At 36.2% G+C, this 27148-nt stretch overlaps 1 protein-coding gene across 5 annotated transcripts; it reads left to right on the forward strand.

Moving 5' to 3' along the window:
• The first annotated feature begins 2011 nt into the window (after positions 1–2011).
• LOC131151842 (uncharacterized) lies at positions 2012–27148 on the forward strand. 5 transcript variants are annotated; one of them, XM_058103289.1, is made up of 5 exons: positions 2012–2410; positions 2578–5063; positions 5386–7179; positions 25417–25663; positions 25741–27148. In XM_058103289.1, exons 2-5 carry the CDS (start codon positions 2661–2663, stop codon positions 26322–26324), a joined length of 5028 nt encoding a protein of 1675 aa, XP_057959272.1. In that variant the 5' UTR covers positions 2012–2410; positions 2578–2660; the 3' UTR covers positions 26325–27148. The 5 variants fall into 5 exon arrangements, with proteins under 5 accessions (XP_057959272.1, XP_057959273.1, XP_057959275.1 ...); XM_058103290.1 differs by having other exon boundaries at positions 2018–2410; positions 2535–5063; XM_058103292.1 differs by having other exon boundaries at positions 2018–2410; positions 2535–5063; positions 5617–7179.

Below are 27148 nucleotides of genomic sequence, written 5' to 3' on the forward strand. Positions count from 1 at the left end.
TTCCAATGAGGCTTATTGAAAAGATATAAACCTTCTTTATACTCGACAAAAAATAAGTCTTTTCATGAGTATAAGTGTTCTAAAAATCAAATTTCAAGTTTGGTTTATGATTTTTTGAAATCTGAGGAAATACTCATAAAAATTTTGAGATCTTAGAAGAGGCCAATGTCTGTTATCTTAAAAATAAATCAACAAAAGTTGATGACAGAAGGAGAAGTTTAGAATATTTTTAAAAATTCTAGTTTAATTTATTTTGTTAAATTACTCGTGAATCCATTATTTTAAATCTCAAAATTAAAAGGTAACTTGTATGATCGAAGAATTGGAAAAGAATATAGTTTGAAAATTGTTCTTTTTTCTTTTAACGGTTGTGCGACAACCAACCTCGCATTTTTTTAAAATTTATTGTTTTTTAGGATATAATTTGAAATAAATAAGAAGATATTTTGAAATTTCTTGACTTTTTTTAATTTATTATTTATGGGATAATGGGAAGTTAAGCATATTATGAGAAATAAAGGTTTATTTAAATTTTATACAAAAATAATCTCGTAAATTACTTATAAACTCAAGTTTTGTAGATATTATAGTACTAAAATAACTTGAATTTAGGAGATTTTTGAAAATATGATTGAATAAAAAAATGAAAATCACTTATTTTTTCCTTAATTAATAGTAAGAAATTATAAATTAATAATATAGATAGAAATATATACACACTATTAGTTAAACAAAGTGAAAAATATTTTTCAATCATCTTTCCAAAAAAAATAAAAAAAGATTGAGAATCTCCTAATATTGCACAAGTTTCGACAGTAACCAATATATTAAAATAATAATAGACATGCAAATTATATATATGTTATTTTATCTTTTTTCAAACCAACAAACTTCCTTATTTTTTGGCAAAATAATTTCTAAAACATCTTAACTATTTTCTCTCTCTTCTGAAAAATAAAAAAAATTAATAAATTAATTTTAGATTATAATTTCTCAACATCATGCATATATTAAGCATGCATGATACTGTAATCTCTAAATTCTAATCAACTAAATGAATTTTTTAAATTCTAACATTAACCCATTGAAAATAAAAATAAAAATAAAAATATAATTTAATCTAATTCCATTTGAATATAATTTTAAAAAATATTTATCTTTAAAAATCTTCATCATCAATACTAATATTTGTTCTTCTTGTGTAAAACCTTCAAAATTTAAAATCAAATTGAAAAAAAATGCAAGTGGAGACAAGAATTTCTCTAGTAAGGTACAATAGAATGCAATTTATTTTTTTGCAAACACAAATGGAGAGAAAATTTTCTGTTTTTTTTTTTTCAAGTAAAATCTACCCCAACTCGTCTTTATTTTTTTTAAAATTTTTGAAATTTTTGTTTTTTCTTGACCACGTCACTCTGTCAACAGTTACTCCTTTTTGCTCCACCTCCTCGTGTACACAAATTAGGGTATTTGTTCTCCCTAGCTCACCACAGTGTCTTTTTTTTATTTGGAATTATCGTCAGAACTCCAGCCATCGATGAGCCACTTTTCGAACCCCCCCCTATGCGACACCAGACTCACGGGTTGACGGTCTTTCTCCTTGATTCATCGACCGAGTTAATCAGATGTGTTTACAGTATCATTTTCTTAAGATCATGGAAACAAGTCACATTCCCCATATCAAAGAGAGTATTAAAAATCGTGGACCGTAAAACGAACACGTGGATACCCGGTGCGTAATCTAAAAAAAAAAAGAAAAGAGAGTATTAAAAATTTTACCGAACTCGTAAGTGGTGCAGGCTTCGTTGTTTGCTCTTTTTAAAGAGGGTAATAGCGCTTTTGATATTTTTCGGGAAAAAAAAGGAGGTCAAGTCTCAACTATAAAGGAAAAAGTAAAAATAAAAATGGACAATTTCGTGCTTAACTTCCCTGCATCTCACGGGCCTCAATGGAATCTCAACTGTCCACGTCGTGATTCATTTCATCTGCACCGCTCATTTCTTTCTCATTTGCCTTAAAAATCTCTATGCCAATTTAATTGTCATGGGCTCCATGCCATGAGAGTGAATCTTTGCCGTACATCCCAATCCAACGGCCTAGATTCCTCTAAGTAAATCGATCGCAACCGCCCATTTCTAATTTTTCGATTTTTATTTTTGGTTATTATTTGAATTTCAATCCAAATCCTTGCGATCTCGTGACCCAAGGAACCCTAACTCTCTCTCTCTCTCTCTCTCTCTCTCCTTGCCACACGGTAAAAAAAAAGAAATAAAAAAAGAAATATAAAAAATAGGCGAATCAATAGGGCTGGAACTGACGAACCTCAGATTTGAACCCTAATTCGATGATTCCTGCTCGTGATCGTGGCGATTTGGCCGAGACTCCGTTTGTTGGTGTTACTTCGATCGAGGTACGCATGTCTTCGTTGTTTTATCCTTTACTAAATTTTTTCTCCATTTTTTTGGACTTGAAATGATTCAGATTCGTGTGAGAATTTGTTTTGTTTTGGGTTGATTATTGGTGTGTTTTTTCAGAGTGTTTTGTTTGAATTTCGATGCGAAATTTTGGTGATTTCAGATCTGAAAATGTGTAGTGACATGTATGATGGAATATGAAAGTAGGGGATTTTGTGCTCTGCTGTTTGGATTCAAAAAAAGTTGATGGAACATAGTGTAGAAAACTCAGATGGTACTGAAATCCCCAAGAAATCGAGATCTCTGGATCTTCAAAGCATATATAAATCTAAGGTGTCAAAGGAGGCTCTGAGCAAGATCTTGAAACAAAAGCGTCATTTAGATGGTGCTGATGATGATGGTGATGCTCTGAAGAAAAAGAAGAAGAAGAGTAGAAAAGAGGTTTCTCTGAGTAGTTTTGAGGAGAGGAGTAGGAGGAGTTTGGATGAAGTGTATAGTGGTGGTGGAGTTAGTTCAGGTTCAAATGATCCAGGCAAGTCGCCACGGTTAATTAATAGCATTTCACTTAGTTTGGATGATAGCATTGTTAAAATTCCAAAACGTCGCAGAGGTCTTGTTGGGAGGAAAAAAATTGAGGGTAGTCAAGTGTCAAAGCCAGCAGGGTCAACACTGCCATCTAGTGGTAAAATTGGTAACACCAATGTGATAGGTAAATCATTGGGTGTTGCTTCTTCAAAAATTAAATGGAAAAAGGGTTTTGACGAGTTTAAGGAGAATAGGTCCAGTGGGTGTAATTCAGGCCGGCATTTTAGAAAGGAAGATAATGTTTCAGTCATAAACAATGGTGATTCATCTTCAAGTAAACGCCGCAGGGATCGAAAAAAGAAGAAAGATTTGGGATTGGGAGGCCCTAGCAGTGCAAAGGAGGCTCAACCTTCAGTTAATAATCATATTAAGTTTTGTGAAGATATGCTAGAAGATGATGAGGAGAACCTTGAACAGAATGCTGCAAGGATGCTCTCTTCTCGGTTTGATCCAAATTGCACTGGGTTTTCTTCAAATAGAAAAACACTTGTGTCGCCATCAGACAATGGATTGTCTTTCCTGATTTCCTCTGGTCGGGATTTTGTTGGTTGTGGGGTGAATTCTGCAGGAGGCTCAGAGTCTGCATCACTTGATGCTGCTGGCAGGGTATTGCGACCAAGGAAACAGCACAAACAGAAAGGCCTCTCGAGGAAAAGGCGCCATTTCTATGAAATATTATACAGGGACTTGGATGCGGACTGGGTATTGCATCGGAGGATCAAGGTCTTCTGGCCTTTGGACCAGAGTTGGTATTTTGGCCTCGTCAACGATTATGACCCAGAACGAAAGCTTCATCATGTCAAATACGATGACCGTGATGAGGAATGGATAAACCTCCAAAATGAGAGATTCAAACTCTTATTGTTCCCCGGTGAAGTTCCTGGTAAGGGTAGCAGGAAAAAATTGGCTAGGGGAAATAAACATGCAGATAAGGGAAAGGCAAGCTTGAATATAGAAGATGATAGCTATATAGGCAGCTATATGGACTCTGAGCCTATCATTTCATGGTTGGCTCGATCTTCTCGTCGGGTTAAATCTGCTCCGTTTGGTGTTTTGAAGAAACAGAAAACTTCTAGCCTATCTCCAAAATTTGTGACACAATTGTTGTCTAGGAAAACAGTCGATGCACATGAACGCTTGGATACAGGTTCATCAGAAAAGGATGTAAATAAACTATGTAGTAATCTCAGGTTGGCAGAGAGGTTGACTGATGCACGAGGGAGTGAAAAGTCTGAACTGGAAAGCAGCCGAAGCAATCTTTACTCTAAAGATAAAGATGAAAAATTGCCCCTTGTTTATTATAGGAGGCGGTTTCACAAAAAAGAACAGCAACTGTGTCATAGACTTGAGGGCAATTCTATCTGCAGAAGCGCACCTAAATCTGTTACTCATGCCCCTGGAGCTGATAAGTTTCTGGATATCAAAGATACATGTGTTTCTACTAGGCGTGTGAGTCCTGAAATGCCTTTTTGCTGGACCACTGATGGCGCAGGGTTGTTGAAGTTAAGCCTTCCATTGATGAAATTTGGGCAGTGCAAGTTTGAGATAAGCTTCCCGGTGCTTGCAGTTTTGAATTACACATTGGGACTGCAGGACTTATGGCTCTTCCGAACTTTATTGCTGTTTCACTATGGTACAGTGATGGTAATGTGGCCAATGGTTCATTTGGAGATGCTTTTTGTTGATAATATTGTTGGATTGAGGTTTCTCTTGTTTGAAGGTTGCCTGAAGCAGGCCGTAGCCTTTATATTCCTGGTCTTGACAGTATTTCATCAGCCTAATGACCAGGGGAACCAAGTTGACATGGAATTGCCAGTAACTTCAATCAGATTCAAACTTTATTGCATTCAGGATCTTAAAAAGCAGCTAGTGTTTGCATTCTATAACTTTTCTAAATTGAAATCGTCAAAGTGGTTGTACCTAGATTGTTATCTTAAGAGAAACTGCATGCTCGCAAAGCAACTTCCACTGTCTGAATGCACGTATGATAATATCAAGGCACTTCAAAGTGGATCAGATCACTTGGCCATAACTCCTGTTTCTGGTGAACCCTCCATAGTTGAGGTATTCCTTTATCTTTGTTTTTATTTCTGATTACACAGTTTAGTTCTGAAGGTGATCGATGGTTTATGATTCTTCTTATTCTATTACGAGAATGTTAATTTATTTTCTTTATTCTGAGTCTAGTGCTGTTCTGAGTTTTTATTTATGCATTCATATTCTTCTATTATAAAAAAAAAAAATTGCATCCATATTCTTAATTCAATTTGTTTTGTTGTCAACCGTATTCCTGATGCAGTTTGATTAGGCTTAAAATCTTGACATTGCACTTCCTTGTCAATTGATGTATATTGTATTCATTGCTATAAGTTATGCCCTCATCCAGGGTTTACGGAAGAGATCTAGGCAGGGTGTTTTTCACATGGGTGTCTCCAAGGAATCCTCTTATGTGAATATGAGCCATGTATTTGTTGATGAGAAACATGGAAGACTTCCTCCGATTGCTCTTTCTTTTACTGCTGCGCCTACTTTCTTTCTTAGTTTGCATCTCAAGCTGCTTTTGGAGCATAGTGTTGCTTGTATCAGCTTTCAGAACCATGATACAATGATTTTACAGGAGCATGAGGAAAGCTCTCGTTGTTTGATGGTGGGTGACAGCTCTCTAGCTGAAGTTTGCTCTAATGAAGGTTCAGAAACATCTAAGAAGACTGACATGAAGATTGTGTCAAATGATGCTGCTTGTTCTGAATGGTTGTCTTGCACTAAGCCAGATGTAAGAACTGATGTTCTCTCTGTGCGTGCTGATGGTGATTGGAAGATGTCCTACCAAGATAGTGACATAAGCATTGCTTCAACTTCTACTAGTTCGCCTCACCCTGCAAAAAATGGAATTGATACATCTGTCCAATTGACTAAGTGGCAATGCAGCCATTCAGCTTCAGAGCAATGTGAGTTGTCATCATGTTCTTTGATTCCAATGGATCATTCTTCTCAAGGCATGCCTGGTTCTGTGGATTATTCTTGTTTGAATGGTATCAGCGTTGAAATTAATCCATTTAATCAAGTTGAAAAGCCTCTTGATCAGGGAACACAGTCTGCTCAGCGGTTTTCTGATTTGTCTTGTAACATGAACGATGGTGTCATCTGCAGCTCAAACCCCACTGCTCCCAGAAGCATTTGGCATCGAAATAGGAATAATTTGAGTTCATCATTTGGATGCCTCTCTCATGCATGGCCAGATGCAAAAGCTGACTTCTTTCGCAATGGTTTTGGTAATGGACCTAAGAAGCCAAGAACTCAAGTTTCATACTCTTTGCCTTTTGGAGGTCATGATATCAGCTCAAGGCATAGAAGCCCTCAACATAAAGCACTTCCTCACAAAAGAATTAGAAGAGCTAACGAGAAAAGAACATCCGATGGTTCTAGGGGTTCTCGGAGTGACACTGAGTTGTCTTGTGATGTGAATGTGCTGATCACGGTTGGGGACAGAGGCTGGAGAGAGCATGGGGCTCGGGTAGTGTTAGAGCTTGCTGATCACAATGAATGGAGGCTTGCTGTAAAATTATCAGGGGCTACTAGGTATTCATACAAAGCGCATCAGTTTATGCAACCGGGGACAACAAATCGTTACACACATGACATGACTTGGAAAGGAGGAAAGGATTGGATTTTGGAGTTTCCAGACAGGAGTCAGTGGATGCTTTTTAAGGAGATGCATGAAGAGTGCTACAATCGGAATGTTCGTGCTGCTTTGGTTAAAAACATTCCTATTCCTGGAGTACGCCTCATAGAGGATAGTGATGACAATGGAAGCGAAGTACCATTTGTTCAAAATTCTCCTAAGTACTTTCGGCAGCTTGAAACTGATGTTGACATGGCGATGGATCCATTGCGCATTTTATATGACATGGATAGTGATGATGAGCAGTGGATTGTGCAAAATCATATTGCTTTGGATGAAAGCATGAGTAGTTTGTGTGGGGTTTCTGAACAGATATTTGAAAAGGCAATGGATATGCTTGAGAAAGTTGCATACACCGAGCAGCGTGATCAGTTTACATCTGAAGAAGTTAGCGAGTTCATGGCAGGAATTGGTCCAGCAGAAGTAGTTAAAAGCATCCATGACCATTGGCGGCAGAAGAGGGAAAAAAAGGGAATGCCTTTAGTTCGACAACTCCAGGTAAACTTACTAACCTGTATATTTTTTTCATTTTCTAGTCCCTTGATTCATGAAGTTTTTTCAGCTAGTATAGGCTAACGGAGATGACACACACTTATATTTAGTGCAGTTGAGTTCTTTTTTTTTTTGGCAATAAGTGCAATTAAGTTTTTTATAAAATATTTGTTTGTGCTGAAGAATTTGTGCATTTTGTTTCATATATTAATAAAATGAAGGCCTATAGGTAAAAAATGATAAAAAATACCTGAAGCCTTAAGGAATGCTTAATAATCAGGCTTTTAGATCTATGGAGATGATAAGGGAATGTTGACTTTTCGAGTTATAAAGTTTTCTGTTTCTTAGATAGTTTTATTTTAGAATTGAAATACGAATGTTGTAAATATATATATTTTAAGATTGAAAATGGAGAGTCATTTTAGAGAAAGAAAAGCTACAAGAACAAGGAGGACTAGGCCTCCTCCAAAAGCAAGAAAACCAAATTACCAGAAGGTAGCCATCCATTCCCCCTCTGTATCACTCAAAGATGAACTTGCAGAAGCACATACTCAAAAAACTTAAGAAAAAATTAAAAAAAAAAAAAAAACCTGAACTAAAATCATTAGTAAACCAATCTCAGAAAGTCCTCTTCATCCCTTTCAACCCACAACCACCAGCGAATAGCACACACAGCACCTTGCCACAAAGCTTTCTCATTTTTACAAAAGCCTGATACCTTATCACCTTAAAGACTCATTGAAGCAGGATAAATCCATGACATAGCAAAAGCACTAATCAGTTTTTTCTACAGCAACCTAGCCCCTGTTACTGCGGGGGTGATCATTTGTTTCTTTTGTAGGTTTAAACATGGGACACCTATCTGGATTAAGTGCCATATACAAACCTTTCCATGTAATTAGAAATTTATTTTTCTTTTTGATAGTAAAAAAAAATTTTAGGAAGAAAAATGGAAAGAATTAGAGCATCAAAAACAATAAGTTGTTTGTATTGGCTTTGTTATGCAGGCCTTGACTTTTGAGGCAACATTTGCTTTCTAAATCACTTTGTCCCAATGAAATGAAGTGGAAGGGGAATCTTTCAATACTTGTGCCTCAAAAGATTTATAAGAGAAAAAATTGAAGCTAGCCTGACTCACGTTCCAACATCAGACCCAGGATGAGGAGCAAAAAATGCACAAGAACTTTTACTAAATGATGAATGTTAGCATTGTTATCTCTGGCTGAACAAAAGAAATAAAATGATACCTGATGCATGGTTTTTAAACCCAGACCTGCCTGGAGATTTGTCCGGTTTTGACCTGAACTGAGTTGCCTGGCCTCTCTAAGGGAGAGTTGAGAACCAGTAATGTCTTGAACCGGTAGGGAACTGGTCAACCCAGAGCAAAACCGACTTGAATTGGTTTGTTCTAAGTCGTGTCAGCCCAGTTGCCCTTAAACAATTATGATTAAAAAAAATCACTTTCCATTGCTGGAGGTTATGGGATTTGATTCTTGCACCTCCAATATTGTGTGGAGTGATCTTGCCACCACACCAAAAGTTGTTTAGTTTGGAATTTGGAACGTATAGTACATATATACACCTAACAAGAAATATATGTAGAACTGAAATAAAAAATAGAAAAGTTACACAAATTTCATTTTCATTGTCATTAACAACAAATTTAATTTTGGTTGTCATTAATAGTAATGATGATGATTATAATCATAATACAAAGATGTTATTCATAAGTCATAATCATTGGTTAGTCAATTATACTGAAAAACTAGAACATCACTAGCATTTTTGTTGTTGTTGTTATTATTTTACATCGGTTCAACCACAGTTTAACCCACTTGCTCCACTTGTTTGACCGACAGGGTGACTTCACCAGGTTGGTTTCATGTCCAGGTTTTTTAAAACCATGAATTGTACGTAAAATCTTTGATCTGCCTATATAAAATGGTGTGTATGTTATATTTAAGGCTAAATGCTGTCAACAATTGGTGGTGCTGCAAATTTTGGTGGTGAAAACATTTTAAATACAAATTTTCGGGTGTTTGCCAATACTTGAGACCCTGTATCACTTCTTTTGGGGATACCAGGAGATGTTTTTGGATACTAGATTACTTATGCTCCGGCCCCCTCAGACTTAGGTTTGCTAACCACCTCCCAGCTAACTAGATGCTCTCTTTTATCCTCTCCCGAACCCGACCCAAGGAGATTACGCATCAACCTCTCTAAAATCTGGACAATCATATTGACAAAGTCCTGAATTCCATCCCAAATTTATACTTTTTGGAGTTAGCTTCACAAAACCTCTTCAACCATTAAGTTGTTTGTATAGGGGAGTTATCTTTTCTAGATCATCAACGTATGTCCATCATGTTTTAGAAAGGCACAATCACAATTGAGGTTCTTCTTCTGATTAGGCATCCTAGAATGCATTGACACATAATTTAAAAATGAAACTCTTGAAAGGCAAAAGAATAGTACATTAAGGCTTCACATTTTGGGTTTGTAAATTTAAGTTAGATTTGTTTGCAAAATGAACCGAATGTATATATGAAACCAACCAGTAAGGACTAAGGAGTGCTCTACTATGAGTGAATCTCTAAAACTCTTGAACCTTTCCAAAAGAATTGAGAGTTGCATATTGGATCATGAACACAGTTTGAACTTTGCGGTGTATGATTATCCTGCAGCATATATATTTTGAATGGCCAATGAGTAGTCCAAATCCCACAAATTACATTTTCATTTTCTTTCTCAAATTTTATTTCTACTTTTCTTAATTTCTCCTTGTTTCTTCAATATATGTATTTGTGATTTATTTATATATATTTTATGCTAAAGTTGAAGTTCCCCAAAGGCTTAGCCTAACCCATTGAGGCTGATGCCTTGCTTCATGAGGGCTCATATGTTTCTCATTACGCTTCAGCTTTTGAGATTATAGTTCCTATCCACCTCAATGCACTCCTCTTTTTGGTTTCCCTCCTGTGCAGCTTGTTTTGTATTTTTTCCTCAAAACTAAAGCGTCATATAAGCGAATATAATACATCAAATATTGATAAAAAAAATTATATTTCTTTTCAATTGTATGTGGTTAAAGTTAAAATCACATTGAAGAGGAAATCTGTCTCAATGTTTTAAAAGGCCAAGGCATAAGGCGAGGCGTTTTAACCCTTAAGAGGCAAGGCATTGGGGCGTAAGCCTTTTGAGAATTTGTTTTCAAGATAAAAATATGTAAATAAATATTTGTATTGTAAAAATGAAGGAAAAATTAAGAAAACTACAAATATAATGTAAAAAAAAAAAAATTATATATACTTTGCAAGCTACTTGTTGGCCATTCAAAAATTACTGACTTGAGTACATGACTTAAATCATGATGAGATAGCTATACTATTATAAAGTTCAAACTATTTTCATGATCTAAGATATAAGTCTTTAGTTATTTTTGGAAAGCTTGAGGTTCAAGAATTTTAAAAATCAGCTCATATTATGATATTGCTTTTATATAAACATGTAGTTAAAATTTTCTAACCAATTCTAACTTGAGAACACACCCAAAATGCGTAAGCCTCAACTAAAAAGGCGCAAAAGGCATGCCTTTTGTAAAAATGTGTAAGCCCTAGCAAGTAATGCGTTAGCCTTTTTAGAATTTGGTATTTTTGATTGAGCCTCAAGGCTAGCCTCAATTGAGCCTTTTAAAACACTGGTACTAATAAATCAAATTTGTAATAGGGTGAAGAGAAAGGATTTATTCACCGAATTGTCATTAAAAAAATATATTAGAAATATTAATAAATTGAATTTATAATACCTACCACATTGAAAGAAGATAGCGGTCGAGTGTTGAGGGGAAAGAATGTTTTAAATATTGATGAGATTTCCAGTGGTGTTTTATGGAGAATGGAGGTCAGGCAACAGTCTCATGGCAGCAGGAAGCGCAGATGTAGGTTAATTTTGTTGCTGGTCAGGTTGTTGATTGAGATGATGTGTGTTCTAGTAAAGCAAAGTTGGGGTTGGGTGTGGCGCAATGAAACCTCTCGCTGAGGGAAGCTCAGCAAAGTTCAGTTGAGAGGCATGTTACATGGGGATGTGTGGTAAGTGTGATGGCAGTTTTTTATATTGAGAAGCATTTGAATGGATCAAAGATGGATTCAATGAAGGTTAAGGAGGAATCCCATGAGGGAGAAGAAACGGAATGATGCATCTGTTGATGTATGTGCTCGATAATGATTCTGATTGTGATGGAGGTGATGCAGGACAGCATCAAAGATTTGCTGCCAAGGGAGAAATTAGAAGGAATTGAGGACAGAAGGGAAGGGCAAGGAGGAGGAGGAAGAAGAGAGGGGGAAGAAGTAGATGCACTTGGCCCGGAGGAGGGGAGGGGAGGGAGGGAAGAACACACATTAACTTTCAATTTGAATTCAAATACAACTGCGCTCCTACATGGCTTTCGCGCTATTTACAGGAAAGCCTATAATACACCAAATTACTCATATACCCTTAAAGGTACATGAAGTTACTAACACCCCTAAAGCACAAATATTACAAACAAGCCCTCAAAACACATAATCCTGCTAGAAGCAAACTAAATACACATAATTAAAAACTAATCAACTAAGCATATTTGGGTTTAGGATCCAATAATTCCATTAACCCTATTCTTTGGTATAGGCCTCCAAATTGAGTCAAAATGATCCATCCAAATAACCATTTCTTATCCTACACCAATTCACTCTTTTTAAAAAGAACTTGACTCTGTCGAGTTGGGGAAAGCACTGAGGAGTCCATCACCATGAATAGAATTATCTCGCTTCATGAGAAAGGAACCAGCGGTCCACTTCAATTTTGTGAATAGAAGAGCTCAAGTTGTCATCAACTAATACTTCTTTTGTCTATTGAGAGGGAGTAAGAATTTTCATACCCATCTTACTTAACCCTTCAAATAACCATGGATGGCTCAAAAGGATATGACAAATATTGAGAGGAAGGATATCATACTGCATTGTTTCCACAATTGAACCAATCTTGAAGGTAAGCAACCAACGATCATGGACCTTCAAGTTGGTCTTGTTCGCCCAATCGATTTTGTGTGGATTAGGATGAGGTTTGATTTCCAAATTTAACTTCTTTGCAACTTCTTTGGGGACCATGTTTGTGCAACTACTAGGATTAACAACCAAAGAACAAAAGGGAATAAGGGAATAAGGACGAGGAGGAAAGGAAGAAGAGGAGTTCTCTTGAAGATTTGCAGAAATGAGAATTAGTGAGAGAGAGAGAGAGAGAATTAAGGGAGAGAATATTAAAGAAGGAAGAGCAATAAGGGTGAAATGAGAAACTGAAATGGAAGATATAGATTAGGTTTTTTTGGCTCTGAAACCAAATGGTGCAGGACAGCATGAAGGATCTGCTGCCAAGGGAGAAATTAAAAGGAATTGAGGAGAGAAGGTAAGGGGAAGAAAGAGGAAGATGAAGAGGGGAAAGAAGTAGATATGTGGGAGGGACAAGTTAATTCTCAATGCAAATTCAACAATAACTGCCCTCCCACATGGCTTTCATACTCTATTTATAAGAAAACCTATAATACAAGAATTACGTATATGCCCCTAATGATACATGAAATATCACACCCCTAAAACACATAAATATTACAAACAAGCCCCCAAAACACATAATCCTACTGCATGCAAGCTAACCAACATAATAACAACTAATTAACTAAGCACATTTGGTTTAGGACCTAATAATCCATTGACCCCATTCTTTGACATAAGCCTCTAAATTGGGTCAAGGAGAGAAGATTGAGCAGACTGAGGCTGGTATTTTGCCCACCCTTGGGTCATGGGTTCAACATTTTCTGGAAATGAAATGGGTTCATGGTTATTTGACCTGGTGGGTAAAGATATCTGTTTGGATGGTGGTATAAGTATTGCTAACATGGGGCAATAGGAATTGGAAAATTTACGGTGCTCTATAACTAATAACTATGATAGAAAGGGAACAAAAATGGGTTTTTTAGGTAGCATTTGTTAGGTCTCTTTCTAATTTGTTTTGGTTTTTTATTTTAAGTTCTCTTATTTATTTATTTATTTATTTTTATTTTGAGGATTTCTTGTCCTCCATTGATTTTAATCCCTTTCTCTCACTTAATATATCTTCTTTTTTATTTTTATAAAAAAACGTGCTGAGAATATAATTTAAGAAAAAAAGGAAGCACAATGATGGGTTTTCTATTTTAAAAATAAACTTCACAATTTTTAAATAAAACTAGATTTAAGATTTACTACGGGAGGGATTGAGGAAGAGGAATGAGAGAAGCATGTGTATATTTTGAATGTTTGACCATGTCAGGCTCTAATATTTATATAAAATAACAATTTCCATTTCCACATGTCCATGTTGTGTGAGAAGTGTCCCTTGTCTGTGTGCTTGCCTAATGTGTGAGTGTTTTTATTTTTATTTTTTGCTAAATAGCATTTTTGCCCTCCAAAGTTTTGAGCATTTGTCAATTTCATCCCCATGATTTTATTGTTTGCAATGCAAACCTTATAGTTGGATTTTATTGGTGGGGGGTCCGAGTAAAGCGGATGACTGCTTCTGTTGTCGGTGGTCCTGCCAAAGCCAAACGAACAGTTCATTCTAACTGGACAAAATGTTTGTATTTTCTCCTTTTATTTTGTGTTTTATATTTGTTTTATTCAAATTAATTGAACAGAGAGAAAAGGGACAATGTCAGGAAACACTCCATCATGTTCTTCATCTTCATCTTCTTCTAATGATTTGGCACAAAATTACTTTCTTGCCCACCTTTCTGTCGCTGTTGTCTTCTTCATCAGCATCGTCACTGCTTTCTTCTCCATCTTTTTTGATCAGTTACAGGTTTTGCACACATGTGATAATTGATTCCTCCTCTCAGTGCTTCAATCTGCAGAACCATCCAACACTCTGCAAATTCACCTGTGCCATTTCTGGTCTTCGTCACAACCTGCCATCAGCTCAACTCTCATCTGCAGCCACCAAACCCACATGCCAGATGGCCTCTATCGCTTTGACCTCTCTTCTCCAATTCAGTGACACCTACTAGACCCAACTGCTGTATCCTCTGTTGCACACTAAGCTCAATGGGCCCAAAACAGCCACAAAGCCCCCAGTGCCAGCAATGGCAGCTATGGCATCTGCAGATCTAGGGCTGCTCTCTTCCTTTATAGACAAGTGAAATGATCAAACCCTTGATGGGGATGTGAGATGGGGTTTTTGTTTTGCTAATAGCATAGTGTACCCATTTTTTTTTTTTAATATATGTTACTTAGTTAGTTGTTTTCCTATATTAAAACTTGAAACCTTTATTGTGGCTTTTCCCTCAAATATTATTTCTTTGTTTTGTTTAACTTTGTCATGCCATGTGTTAGTGATGAATTCCAGTGTATTTCAGTGTTCCAGCTGTCCTTACTCTGCCAGTGGCCCAGTTCTGTGATTGGAGATGCCATTGTTCCCTTTGTTTTGGGAGGTGGAAAATTTTCAAGCTCACATTTAATTATATATGTTAACAGGATCTAATGTAATTTCACCATTACTTATTTTCATTTCTTTTTGTTTTTCAATCATATTTCAACCATTACTCCTTTTCTGTTCATTTTTTTTTTTTAAATCTTCCATTTAGGTTTTCAATATTTATTTTTGGGAGGTGGATGCCATTGTTCATGTCAGGGCTTGAAGTTGCTATTGTCTATCTTGTTTTGGGAGGTGTAGAACTTTTAACCTCATCCATTTCATTATGTATGTTAGATGATCTAACATTATTTCGTCATTGTCATTCATTTTCATTTGCTCTTTTAGTTTTGCAACTATTTTCAACGTTCACATATTTCCTATTCTTAAAAAAACATTTTCAATTCATTTTTTTTGTCTATTTATGTTGCATTCATGTCCAGTTAGTTGTTCTTTATCATCATTGGGGTTGTGTTTTTTGTCTGATCATTTACCATTGAAAGCTGTTGAAGAACTGTGTGATGTAGAAATGGCATAGAGGGAGGAAGAAAGTAGGAGGAGGAGATGAACCATGGGAGTGTGTGTGCATGCGCAGTTATTTTAAAATAACCTACTTTTTTGTCTAGCTCCGGAACACTCTAAATTATATGAAAGACTAAAAAAGAGTAAATTACAAACGCACTCCTAGGAGACACCTGTTTACAAGCAATCAGTCGGTAATTCAATTTAATGAATTTGGGTTCAGGACCCAACAAGCTCTTGAAGCCCTTGACTGTATTCTTTGGAATTTGGCTTCCAAATGGTGCCAATTCAATCCATCCAATGGCTGGTTTCCTGCCTTAAGTCAATTCCCTCCTGCCAAAAGGAACTCAGCTTTATTGAGAGTTGAGTTGGGAAAGCACCAAGCTGACCATCACCATGAGAGGAATTATCTCACTTCATAAGAAAGGAGCCAATGGTGCATTTTTGGTTTGTTAGTGGAAGATCTTGAAATGTCACGAACTTGCACCAAGTTGTACATTGAGTTTTCAATGGAGAAGGAAATAGGTACTTTCTAGACCTAGCAAAATGGATAAAAATCTGTTAATCCGAACCGAATCCGACCTGCTTAAATTGACTCATAAGTGATTTGCACATTAAATGAGTCGAATATGTTTTGAACTTTTTTTATCCACCTCTAAATGAGTCGGTTGGCGGATTTAGGATTTATCCAATGGATATCCGCCTATCTACTAGCAACTAATGTTTATTTTCATTGATAATCCAATATGCTCATGCTTATTAGACATCTAATCAATTAGCATAAGCTCTATTGGCCAAGACCTAGTCTCACACTCTCAACTCTTGCATTACTATATGCGTCTCTAGGCGTACCCTATGCTTACATTCAAACTCAAGCCCAAATACTCAGTTTTTTTTGTGATCAAAATAAAAGTCTCTAAATTCATGCTTTGAAAAATTTTAAAAAAATTATAATTTTGTGATTAGTTATTAAATGTTTAATATATTACCAAATTATAATTTTAAAAACAACTTCAGCTATTGCGTTATAAAATAAATTGTTCATTGAATGGTAAAAAAAGTTATATTAGGGATGAAAATGACGGATTATCTGCCATCTGCCACGGATTATCCAATCTGAACTGCCATAAATCCGCAACTTAAACGAGTCGGATATGGATTGTAATATTTGCACTTGATAATCCACCTAGTCAGCCACAGATTATTCGACCCGATCCACTTTGCCAGGTCTAGTACTTTCATATGAATCATGTATAATTCTTCTATTGGAATTGGTGTGATCCTAAGAGGGGGGGGTGAATTGAGTTTTAAAACTTTTCGACTAATTTAACCATTTCGCCGATTCACCACATATCATATCCCATTTTAATTATGGTCTGTATGTAAAGTGATTAAGCTATAAGTATGAACATACACGTGCAACATATCTTATTTAAATAAAGGTGTGCAGGCAAATAATTAGAACTATGAATAAACAAGCATATACGTGCGGAAATTAAAGTACAGTAATTAAATGAGATAAAGAGAGAGCGACGCAATATTTGTTATCGAGGTTCGGCCAAACCAGCCTACGTTCCCGCCTTAGACATACTCCCCAAGGATTACACTATCCCTGCTCACTTAAACGGGCGAAGCAGAAGCCATTACAACCTTTCCTTACGGGGTAAGGTAAACCCCAGCTCAATTTCAAGGCTGAGCCCAACTTATCTCACTTACGGGGCTGAGATTCACCAGTTCAATTCTCGGGTTGAACCGAACCGGTCTCACTTATGGGGCTGAGACTTCCCAGTTTAATTACGGGCTGAACCCAAACGATCTATTAAAAGTATTTTCCATACAAAAATATGCTTTTGAATACAAATAATGATGTACAACGTTAAAGCTCTAAAACATACACTCTCTTATGATATGAAATGTGCTCAGTAGAGTAAGGGTGTGTTTCTTAAAACATTTTTGCAATCTTTGAACATAATATGTATGATGAAGACTTTAAAGATTGAAACCGTGAATATTTCTCCAAAAAATATTTTCAATAAGACCTAGGAGAACCTAGGGTTATAGTTTCAAAAACTTTGCATAAAACAAAATATATGCATTTGAAGATCTTTGTGCAAATCAAAACAAGTAAAAGCCCAAATAAAATATTCTCTTGTAAAAATGATTTACAATAATAAATGAAAAAGAGTTTTGGAGAGTAAAAGATTTGCCCCAAGAAATAATTTTTGCAATAAAAATAAGTTGGGGAAACTTTGATTAATAAGAGGTTAAAAATATTTGAGAGAAAATATTTGCTAATCAAAGTTGCTAATCAAAGCAAATGAGGGGATTTATAGTTTTTCAACAAAATATGACCGTTGGGGACCTATTGGGGATTTTGAAAAAAATTAATTAAAATTTAACCTCAATTACCACAGTTAATTTTTGGCAAATCGAGAGTTTCGGTTGCCCAGTCCTTAGGGCTGGTCGCCCGTACAGATATAGATAGAAAAGTTACTTTTTGAAGTTCGGGTGGCTGGGCCAAGGTGATTTTCCAAACAATCGAGGTTCGGTCGACTGGTGAACGGTTTGGTCTGCCGAACTTCATAATTTGGTCGCCAGAGCCTATTTTGAACTAAAAGTTTGGTCACTCGAGGACAGTGGAAAAGTAGTTTTTAAGTATTCGATTGACCGGGGGCAGTTAATTCAATTTAAGTTTGGTCGCCTGGGCCTCAGTCAACTTGTTGACTCTTTGGCCAACAAAGTGTTCGGTTGACTGAGGGCTATAACACATAAATAGTTTAGTCGCCCGAGGCTCTCAATTAGGCCTGAAAACCTAATGTCGGTCGACCTTAGGTCGATCGAAGTTAGCCCTAAGGTCTGTCTATGGCCTTTGGTTCCCTATGGTCAAACTACGGTCATCTGAGCATTCAAATCATATCATGCATATGCTTGTATTATTACAGACCAAATAAAAAATTAAATGCATTACAAATTAAAATCAAAATGTCTTCTTCTTTTGCTCTTCATTTTCCATGAAATTTGTCAGGGGTGTGTGAGCTTTATGTCCCTACTGGCTTTCATTTTTCGGTATCTTATGTTCGTGCTAAAATGATAACCTATTCACACACTAAATGCACACATAAGATACTGGTGGTTTGTCAACGTCAAAACAGAGATCGGATTCAAAAAGCAAACATCTTCTATCATATATCCTGTCAAATAAATGTGCATGCTCTAAAAGAACGTGGCCGATTGTATAATGGAACCGATCCTAAAGTTTAGTAAGCAACAATTATGGACCGTTAAGTTGGTATTATTCACCTAACTGATCTTGTATGGATCAGGGTGTTACTTGACCTTCAAACTTGACTTCTTTGCAGCTTTTTTGGAATTTTTTGGCAGAAGTCTGAAAAATGTTGGTTCTCCTTTAACCTTGTGGGAAGTGTGCATAGGGCAATGCACTAGACAAATCTTTCTCACATTTTCATCTTTATGCAAGTCACTTGGGACTTTTGCCTCAACATTAAACACTTACATTCATTCATCTTCTTCTTTTTGTGCTATTGCTGTGACTTGATTAAGACATTGTGTTGTTTGATTCCCAAAACCTTTAGCACTTGGAACAGTTGAGCATGACCTTAGAAGTCCTGTAGGGCTCTTGAGTCTTCCATAGGCAAGTTTTCTTTACCCAATGTCTTAGCTGACTCTTCTTGTATAACTCGACTAACGGTTTTCTTAAACTCTTCAGTTAATGTAGCTATGGGAGGATTATGTTGCATATTTTCTTCTATGACTGGCAACTTGTGGCAACCTGAACTCCATCCCCAATTGTAATTATATGATGGGATAATCACATCCTTTACCTAACATTCAACTGAATTTTCTTACACAACTTCACTGGTAGTCTTCTCTAATGAAAATGTCAATGTAGCTCTAAGTGAATTATGCTGCATATCCTGTGTATCAACTTGAATAGCATACCAACTGGATTTAGATGACAAGCAGGAAGCTTGAATTCAAACTTTTCCAGTACATAGAAATTGAAAATTCGTCCATTCCATATTTCCATAGGTGGCTAAATGGCAGAATTTAGTAGTGCAAGCAACTACAGTCATGTTTTGTTGCTTCATCTTGTCCAAAGCCCTGATCTCCCGATTGCTTCTCCTAAAAATCTTCTTTAGTTTAATCTATCAAGTTTGGGGAGTTGATTTTAATTTGGATTTGGTCAAATACAACCTTCATTGACATCACATGTTTGATAATAATTGTTTAAAGAGTAAACCCAATCATCAAATTCATTTGGTAGACCATCCTTTAAAATTTGAAATTTCCAATTGAATTCTCCTATTTAAATGTTAATTACGATCTTCATGCTGGCATGCTGCACAAAAGTGTGGGGTGGTATATTGGTGGACCGCTTTCCTATTTGGTTTAATATTAAACTGCTCTCTTACTCCAGATTTGGGCTGCAACAGGCTGAGCTTTAACATATTTAGGTTTGTATAGTTTAACAAACAAGCTTAAAATTGATCTTAAGCTTGAGCTTGGTTCATTTATTAAATGAGCCAAGCTTAGTCTTAGTTGTGTTTAGGTTGTTTGTTGGACAAGCTTAAAAATGAGCCTAAATGAGTCAAATCTAATCTTCTTTTTTTTTTTTTTTTTTCTTTTTTAAAAGTTACATAATTTATTAACGAGCTTTATAATTAAACTTGGAATCACATGTTAAGATAAATTAATGAACAACATGGTACATTTGCAACTCACTGCAGTGTGTTGTGGAAAAAATAAAATATGAATAAAAACACATGAATGTACCCAGCGTGTTCTATTACTATAATTTTTTTTTTTTTTAATCTTGAAGAAAAAAAGTGAATAGTGAGTACTTGAAAGAAAATAGTTTAAAAAATAACTATTTAAAATGACATTAGTTTAAATGAATTCTAGGTGACCTTATAGAGGTGCGTCTTAAGAAAGCCCGCAAACAAGTCAAATAATGAGCCTATATGCGAACTAGCTCCCATACTTACTTAACGAGTTATCTTGAGTCTTTTAAACCATCCTATTAGTACTTATTAGGCTTATGAACAATGTGATCTTGTTAAACAAGGTGGCTTGTGTGCTTACGGATTCAAGTTTCATCTAGCTTGAGCTTGGGCTATTTTGTTAGTGAGCTTCAAATCTAAGCTTGAGCTATTCTCTTATTTATCTTAGTGAATGGGTTGCATTCTGAAAGTCTTGCACCTTATGAAGCATGAGAATTCCAAATAACCAGTAGCGTGTTTATTGTGTATGTGCTTGATGTGGGATTGGCCTGGGTACGTCTCTTTTCTAGGTATGCATTTATTAATTTAATTTAATTTATTTTTCTTTATGGGTATGCCTTGAGTACAGTGTGGGGTACACACAGCACATGTTGGGCCTGTTTGTGACTGTATAAAGAATAACAATGGGTATTATGTATTATTTTAAGTTCTTATGAATTTATTAGAAAATATTGCAACAACAAAAATAAACCAAGCCTTAAAGTCCATTAGTTGGGTTGGCTACATGAATCCTTTTCCGCCAATTCACTCAATTGAGGGCATATTCTTTGAACAACTTTAGAGTTATTAAATCCTTCCTCATATCTCAACTCTTGTTATTTTAGGTCTACCCCTCGTACTACCAGTTACAGTACTAGCTCACTCCGCACTAGTGCACTATTTGGTCTGAGTTTTAGATGCCTAAACCATCTATGCCAGCCCCCCCTTATATTCTATTGGTGCTATGCCTAAGTTATTGCAAACATGTTTGTTGACTTTGTTCCTTAATTATATCCTTTAATGTAACCACTCATCTACCTTAGCATTCACATTTTGACAATTTTTTACCTTTTGGATATGTTTCTTAGTTGCCCTACGTTCTGATCCATATAACATGGCTGGTCAACAAAAAACCAAACCTCAAGTCTCATTAGATGCGGTCAGCTATGTGAATGCTTTTCTGTCAATTTACACGATAATTGGTAAGGATTCATATCATAGTAATTAGATAAATTTTATGCTGGCTGTCACCCACCTAACGCAACCCTACTCCTTTACCCAAACTTAACACCTGCTGTGTGTGAAAAAATTAGGGCATTGAGTGCATCACAAGCGGAGTTAGCTGTCCTATAGAATTTTCTTTTTACTTTTAAAGGTATTCCACAATCACAGCACACCCGAAGCACTCCATTTTATCCTACCAATTTCAACTCTATTTATTACATCCTCTTGAATTTCGTCTTCTGCTTGTATAATAGATCCAAGGTATCGAAATCTACTGGTGCTATTAAATTCTTGACCATCAAGTTCAATCTTTTCTCCAATATTTCTCCTACCATGGTTAAAATTACATTTCATATATTCTGTCTTATTTCTACTTGCTAGAAAATATTGCAGTAAGCTGCCATCTCCAAAGCCAAACGTGAAATCTAAAGGCATTATTTCCATGTATTTGGGTTTTATATTTGGGAGAGTAAAATAAGAGGCCCTAATTTTGCCTATTTTTAATGAAAAATTTGTTAATGTGTGGTATGACCATTTTTTTTTGTGTGTGAGAAATTTATTTATTTATTTTAAAATTATTGGAGCTTATACTAATAATTTTTGTGCATTAATAATTTAATTAAATGTATCCCTGTTATGCTGTACCCCATGTTTTTAAGAATGCCGTATTCATGTACCTAAATCCTGCTACATCTAACAATTCAGGATATGCTGACAACTCAGTAGTAGTGACTGTTTGATTTTTCTTTTGATTGCCTTTTTTTAAATATATAATTTTTTGCTGCTGCTCCAATCCCCACCCCGCAAAAAGGAAAACAGCAGCAGAGGTCTGGTTTGTATGCACCCATAGCAGGCTAGCAGCTAGTGTGATGCTGTTTTTCTATTGTTTTTTGGGGACGTCTGGTAACAATATTTTGTGTTAGAGAAGAAGAGATGAAGGGGAGTCCAATAGATATGTCAGGAGATGAGACAGTAGGGATGGTGGCTACAATATGGAGGATGGTGATGCTATGTGTAACGATCCTGAACCCAATTTCGGTGAGGTATTGTCCGCTTTGGTCCATTGGCTTCACAGATTTGTCCTATAAAAGGCGCCTCACATAATTGGAGTCCAAACCATCCTTATAAGCCTAAGATCTCCCTAGTACACATCTGATGTGGGACCATGATAGGCTCTCCCATATGATTTTTGACACCTTCGTCAAAGTGGCTTACACCTCTATGTAAGATCCACCCACATGATAGTACCCCCAGGGTAACTCTGATACCAAATGTATGGTCTTGGACCCAATTTTGGTGAGGTATTGTCCGCTTTGGCTCACTGGCCTCATAGATTTGTCCTATAAAAGGCGCCTCACATAGTTGGAGTCCAAACCATCCTTATAAGCCCAAGATCTCCCTAGTACACATCTGATGTGGGACCATGATAGGCTCTCCCATCCGATTTCTGACACCCTCGTCAAAGTGGCTTACACCTCTATGTAAGATCCACCAATTGATAGTACCCCCATGGTAACTCTGATACCAAATGTAACAGTCTTGGACCCAATTTCGGTGAGGTATTGTCCGCTTTGGCTCACTGGGCTCACAGATTTGTCCTATAAAAGGTGTCTCGCATAGTTGGACTCCAAACCATCATTGTAAGCTCAATATCTCCCTAGTACGTATCCGATGTGGGACCGTGATACCATGCATTTCTTTAATCTGTGTACAAGTGATGGAAAGTCGGGTAGGATGTTGTGGACGATTAGAATAAAATGAAGTAAATAAAAATGCAAGGAGGTAAGAACGGGGTGGGTTAATTTTTTATGGTAGTGCTATAATGAAAGGGGAAAAAATAATTTGCTTGGTGAAAACTAGAAGAATTTGTGGTGATGTAGAATCTTATAGGGAGAATGTAGGATGGTAGCATTGAAAAGTGACAACAACACTTGGATGGAAAGATGCTCTGTTAACGTATTTAATTGATTTAGGGTGGGAATCCAATCATTGGATTGATTGATTTGATACCCTTTGTAGGCTGGATCCAAAGAATAGGGTCAAGGGCCTCTTGGGTTCGAACCAAAATGTGATAGATTTGGGGCCTGTTTGGTATTATTGCTGTTTTCTATTCCTGCTTCTCTATTGTGAAAAAATAGATTATAAAAACACGTTTATTTCTATTATCAATTTTCTGTTTCTGTTGCCGATTTTCAGCTGTTTGCCAAAAACTGAAAACCAAATTTTATGTTTTGGCAACTTATTGTTAGAAGTTTTAATATCTAGAAATAAATTTTTTGGATTAAATTATTCATTTTATACAGTTTTAAATTAAAATCAAAATTAAATGATCATATATATTTAAATATAATTAAAATAAAAATATACATAAATTTCAAAAAATAATTTTAAATCCAATTACATAATACTTTTACTATTTTTCAATTGTCATGTCTTTTTATCGTAAAGTAAAATTTGAAAGTAGAACAATTAAGTAAAATAATTATAATAAATTTTATTTTTATTATAGTACTTTATTATTTTAATCATATTTTAAAAATATTTTGATTTAAAGATGAAAATGAGCATTTTTTCAATTAAGTTTTTAATTTGTGTTAGTTTTATAAATGTTAACCAAACAAGTTGCTGGTTTCTAGTTTTTATTTTATATTTAATTTTGGTTTTTGTGTCTGTTTTTGTTTCCCTAATTTTTGACTGTGATACCAAATGGCCCCTTGGTTAATTAGTTTGGCTTATGCTTTTGTTGGGGTTTGTTCTTTAGTTAGGTATGTTTGTTTGGGGTGTGGGGGTTACAGATTTGTAACTTTCTTTTTTGGTCTTTCCTGTAAATTAAAGTGTTGAACTGCTCCAACAATTTGGTTATTCTTGAGTTAACCGTTTAACCCCTGAAACCTCCTCTTCCTTTTTCCTCAGTCTTTGTCAACATCACAATCTCTCTCCCTCTCTGATAAGAAAAAATTCATTAAAGGGCATCGAGGTGGTGTCAGCCCAAGTGCAAAGATTGGAACATCTTGAATTAGAAAATATATTCAATAATTTAAGAACAGTGTGTTTGTCCAATAAGTATTGTTCACTAAACCAAGCAGACGATGTCTTAAACCATCTTTTGATTATTTAGAGAAGTGTTTCAAATCCCTCAAAAACTCCTTTTTTTGTCTTCCGTTGCATATACCAAAAAATGGGGTGTGGGGTTGAGACTTGGGTTTTTTCCCTCTGTAGTGGTATTTATATCTCTCTGGGCCCAAAGTTCATTTCCAATTGACTGAGCTGTTGCACATGAGAAGACAACAATAGGTAAAGACAACTGGCCCAACTACCACAAAATCCCAGTCCAAGATCAATGTAAGAAAATACTTTTAGGAATAGGACATCTTTTTACTAGGATTTGTTGTCCACTTTTCTGGACTGTCCAAAGTCAGTGTCCATTCCATGTTGCTTGACGAGTAAAAAAAAGTCTATTTTGGTGCATAAACCTTCCAAATTGCTTCCCAGGGAAAGTTACCCTGCCTAAAGGGTCTGTTTTGGAGAACAATTTCCTTTTTTCATTTTCAAAATTTTCACTAATTACAAAATTGCCACTTTTATTTATTTATTTATTTATTTATTTCTGGTTTTCCAAGATTTATGTAGGAATTATGGAAGACAATAAAAAGATGTTTTCCAGCTTTTGTATACAAATTTAAAGACTGGAAAACAAGATGACATTTTTGTAATTATTTGAAAAGCTGAAATGAAAAATAAAAATGTTTTCCACAAGTGAACGAGGTCTAAGATTTTCTCCGATGAGGTCACAAGATTATTGCTAGATTATATCTTCTTTTGCCTTAGATGTGTGTAATCTGATTCCACACATAGCAAGTAAAGGGTATTCCTGTTAGTAATTATATCATTCACTTCAGTGCTTCATATATGGTTTATGGAGTTTAAATATCTGATTAAGTTCTGGTTTATTGTTTCAGTTTAATGTTTCATATTGAAATTGCAATATTCTGACTTACATTGTTCCAATGTGAGTGAATGTTTCCTTGGGGGAAAAAGTGCTATTAATTAGTGAGCCCCATTTTATCTTGGACTAAAATTTTGGTAGCTGTTGTGAAAGTTCTGCTTTATTCGTCTCGGTTGCAATGCTTCAATTTTTGAAAAAAAAACAGTTATTTTGTTTTTCTTGCTTCTTTATTTTCTACATAAATTTTATGTTTCCTTGTTCAATTCCTCGAAATTTCGTGTGTATATTCAGCCTCCACAATGGGAGAGGTATCAGCAGCAAGTGAAAGATTGGGAGCGGGCGATGACCAAGGCCAATATCTCCCTCTCTGATGGATGCCAGGGGAAGGCTGTTCCCCCTGAGAAGCCACCCATGTTTGCCTTCTGTTTGAAACCACGAGGCCTGGAAGTGCCCAATAAAGGTTCCAAACAAAGGTCACAGAAGAAACTTCCTGTTGCTGGGCACAGCAATGCTATTTCAGGAGATCAGGATGCCTTTGGTAACTATTTTCCTTCTCTTCACATCGCTCTATTAGCTTTTGTCACTTTTATTACTAATCTGATTAAATCTGTACAGGAAGAAGATTAAATGGGTTTGCTTTTGGAGATGAGAAGATTATATTTCCAGGCCATAATCACGAATTTTCTGATGCTTCTCCACTGGCTCAGACATCAGCTAGAGTATTTTCGCCACGTGATGCTGGCTGCACTGGATATTTTTCAATGAGCAGTAGCGATGCTTCTGAAAGAAACCGCTATCCCAAACTTCATAGAAACAAGTCTAAGAAGATCGGGACATTTCTATCCTCCCATGATTTGCCGGTGGTGCCTCCATACATCCAGAGGATTACAGGCAAGAGCAATGGAATGCATCGACTGAATATGGGCTTACCTGATTGGCCAAGCCAGAAGCATTACCCTCCTGAAGGGACTCAGAGGCGCATGGTTGAACAGCTAGATGGTTCAGATCTTGATGAGTTTAGGTTGCGGGATGCATCTGGTGCTGCTCAGCATGCACGTAACATGGCCAAGCTCAAGAGGGAAAAAGCTCAGAGATTGCTTTATAGAGCAGATCTAGCAATCCACAAAGCTGTTGTTGCTCTTATGACTGCTGAGGCAATCAAATCTTCTTCGTCGTCGAACTCAAATGGTGATGGGTAAAGTGGTCTGATAATTTATGCCGGCTCTAGAGATTTAATTCAGTGAGCCCCTTCCGCTGGCAGTTCTGCAGCCTTACTTTATCTTACAGATTTACAGCGTTTTTTTGGGTCAATGGTGGCCGCCATCTGGTATCGTGTGCAGAGGACAAGTGAAACTTCTAACCTGATGGCTGTTAGCAGACACAGAATAGCAGAGACTGCAGCTGCTTCCGCCCATCTGAAATGATCTTCTGATTTTCCAACACTTCGCCTATCATCGTCAAGCCAGTTTTGGTGCGACTTCTCTGTTCTTTACCCACTAGTTTTCTTCTCATTTCCTTGGTTTTTTTTTTGGGGGTCCTCAGAGCAAGCAGGTTTTCTCAGTTCAATGTGACCGTTGTACCCCTCCTGCGAGGGGTGTAGGGTTTTGGTTGCCACTTCTTGTACAGAATTTTTTTCCCTTCTCTGTTCCTATTTACTAAACCTCAGTTTTTTAAGTGTTCAACATTAAAGAAGCAATTGGCCCAAATAATACAACACACCCCTCGGGATGGATTTGCCCTCGCTGGAATTTGAGTCATTTTCCTATATCTGTACTGGCGAAAGCTGTCGTCGAAAGAAAAGGAAGAGAAAAGCTATCAGTTTTGTATATGAAGTATTTATTTTCTGTTAGTCGCTCTGATCCTTAACAGAAGTTGTAAAGTGGGTCAGGCTTGTCTAATCATGGAATCAGCTTTTAAAACTGCACTACGGCTTAATGCGTTAGGGTTATACAACATTATATTTTGTGGCAAGATTTATTTAAGTTTTATTATGAGATGGAATGTGATGCGGACTTGCTAATTG

This window comes from Malania oleifera, chromosome 3 (genome assembly GCF_029873635.1).
Source record: "Malania oleifera isolate guangnan ecotype guangnan chromosome 3, ASM2987363v1, whole genome shotgun sequence".
NCBI lineage: Eukaryota > Viridiplantae > Streptophyta > Magnoliopsida > Santalales > Ximeniaceae > Malania > Malania oleifera.

Bases quoted from the DNA above. Each gene is read 5' to 3' on its own strand.
- LOC131151842 (XM_058103289.1), top strand. From the start codon at position 2,661: ATGGAACATAGTGTAGAAAACTCAGATGGTACTGAAATCCCCAAGAAA. The intron at 5,064-5,385 runs GTATTCCTTTAT...GCCCTCATCCAG, and splicing joins GTGAACCCTCCATAGTTGAG to GGTTTACGGAAGAGATCTAG. The intron at 25,664-25,740 runs GTAACTATTTTC...AAATCTGTACAG, and splicing joins AGGAGATCAGGATGCCTTTG to GAAGAAGATTAAATGGGTTT.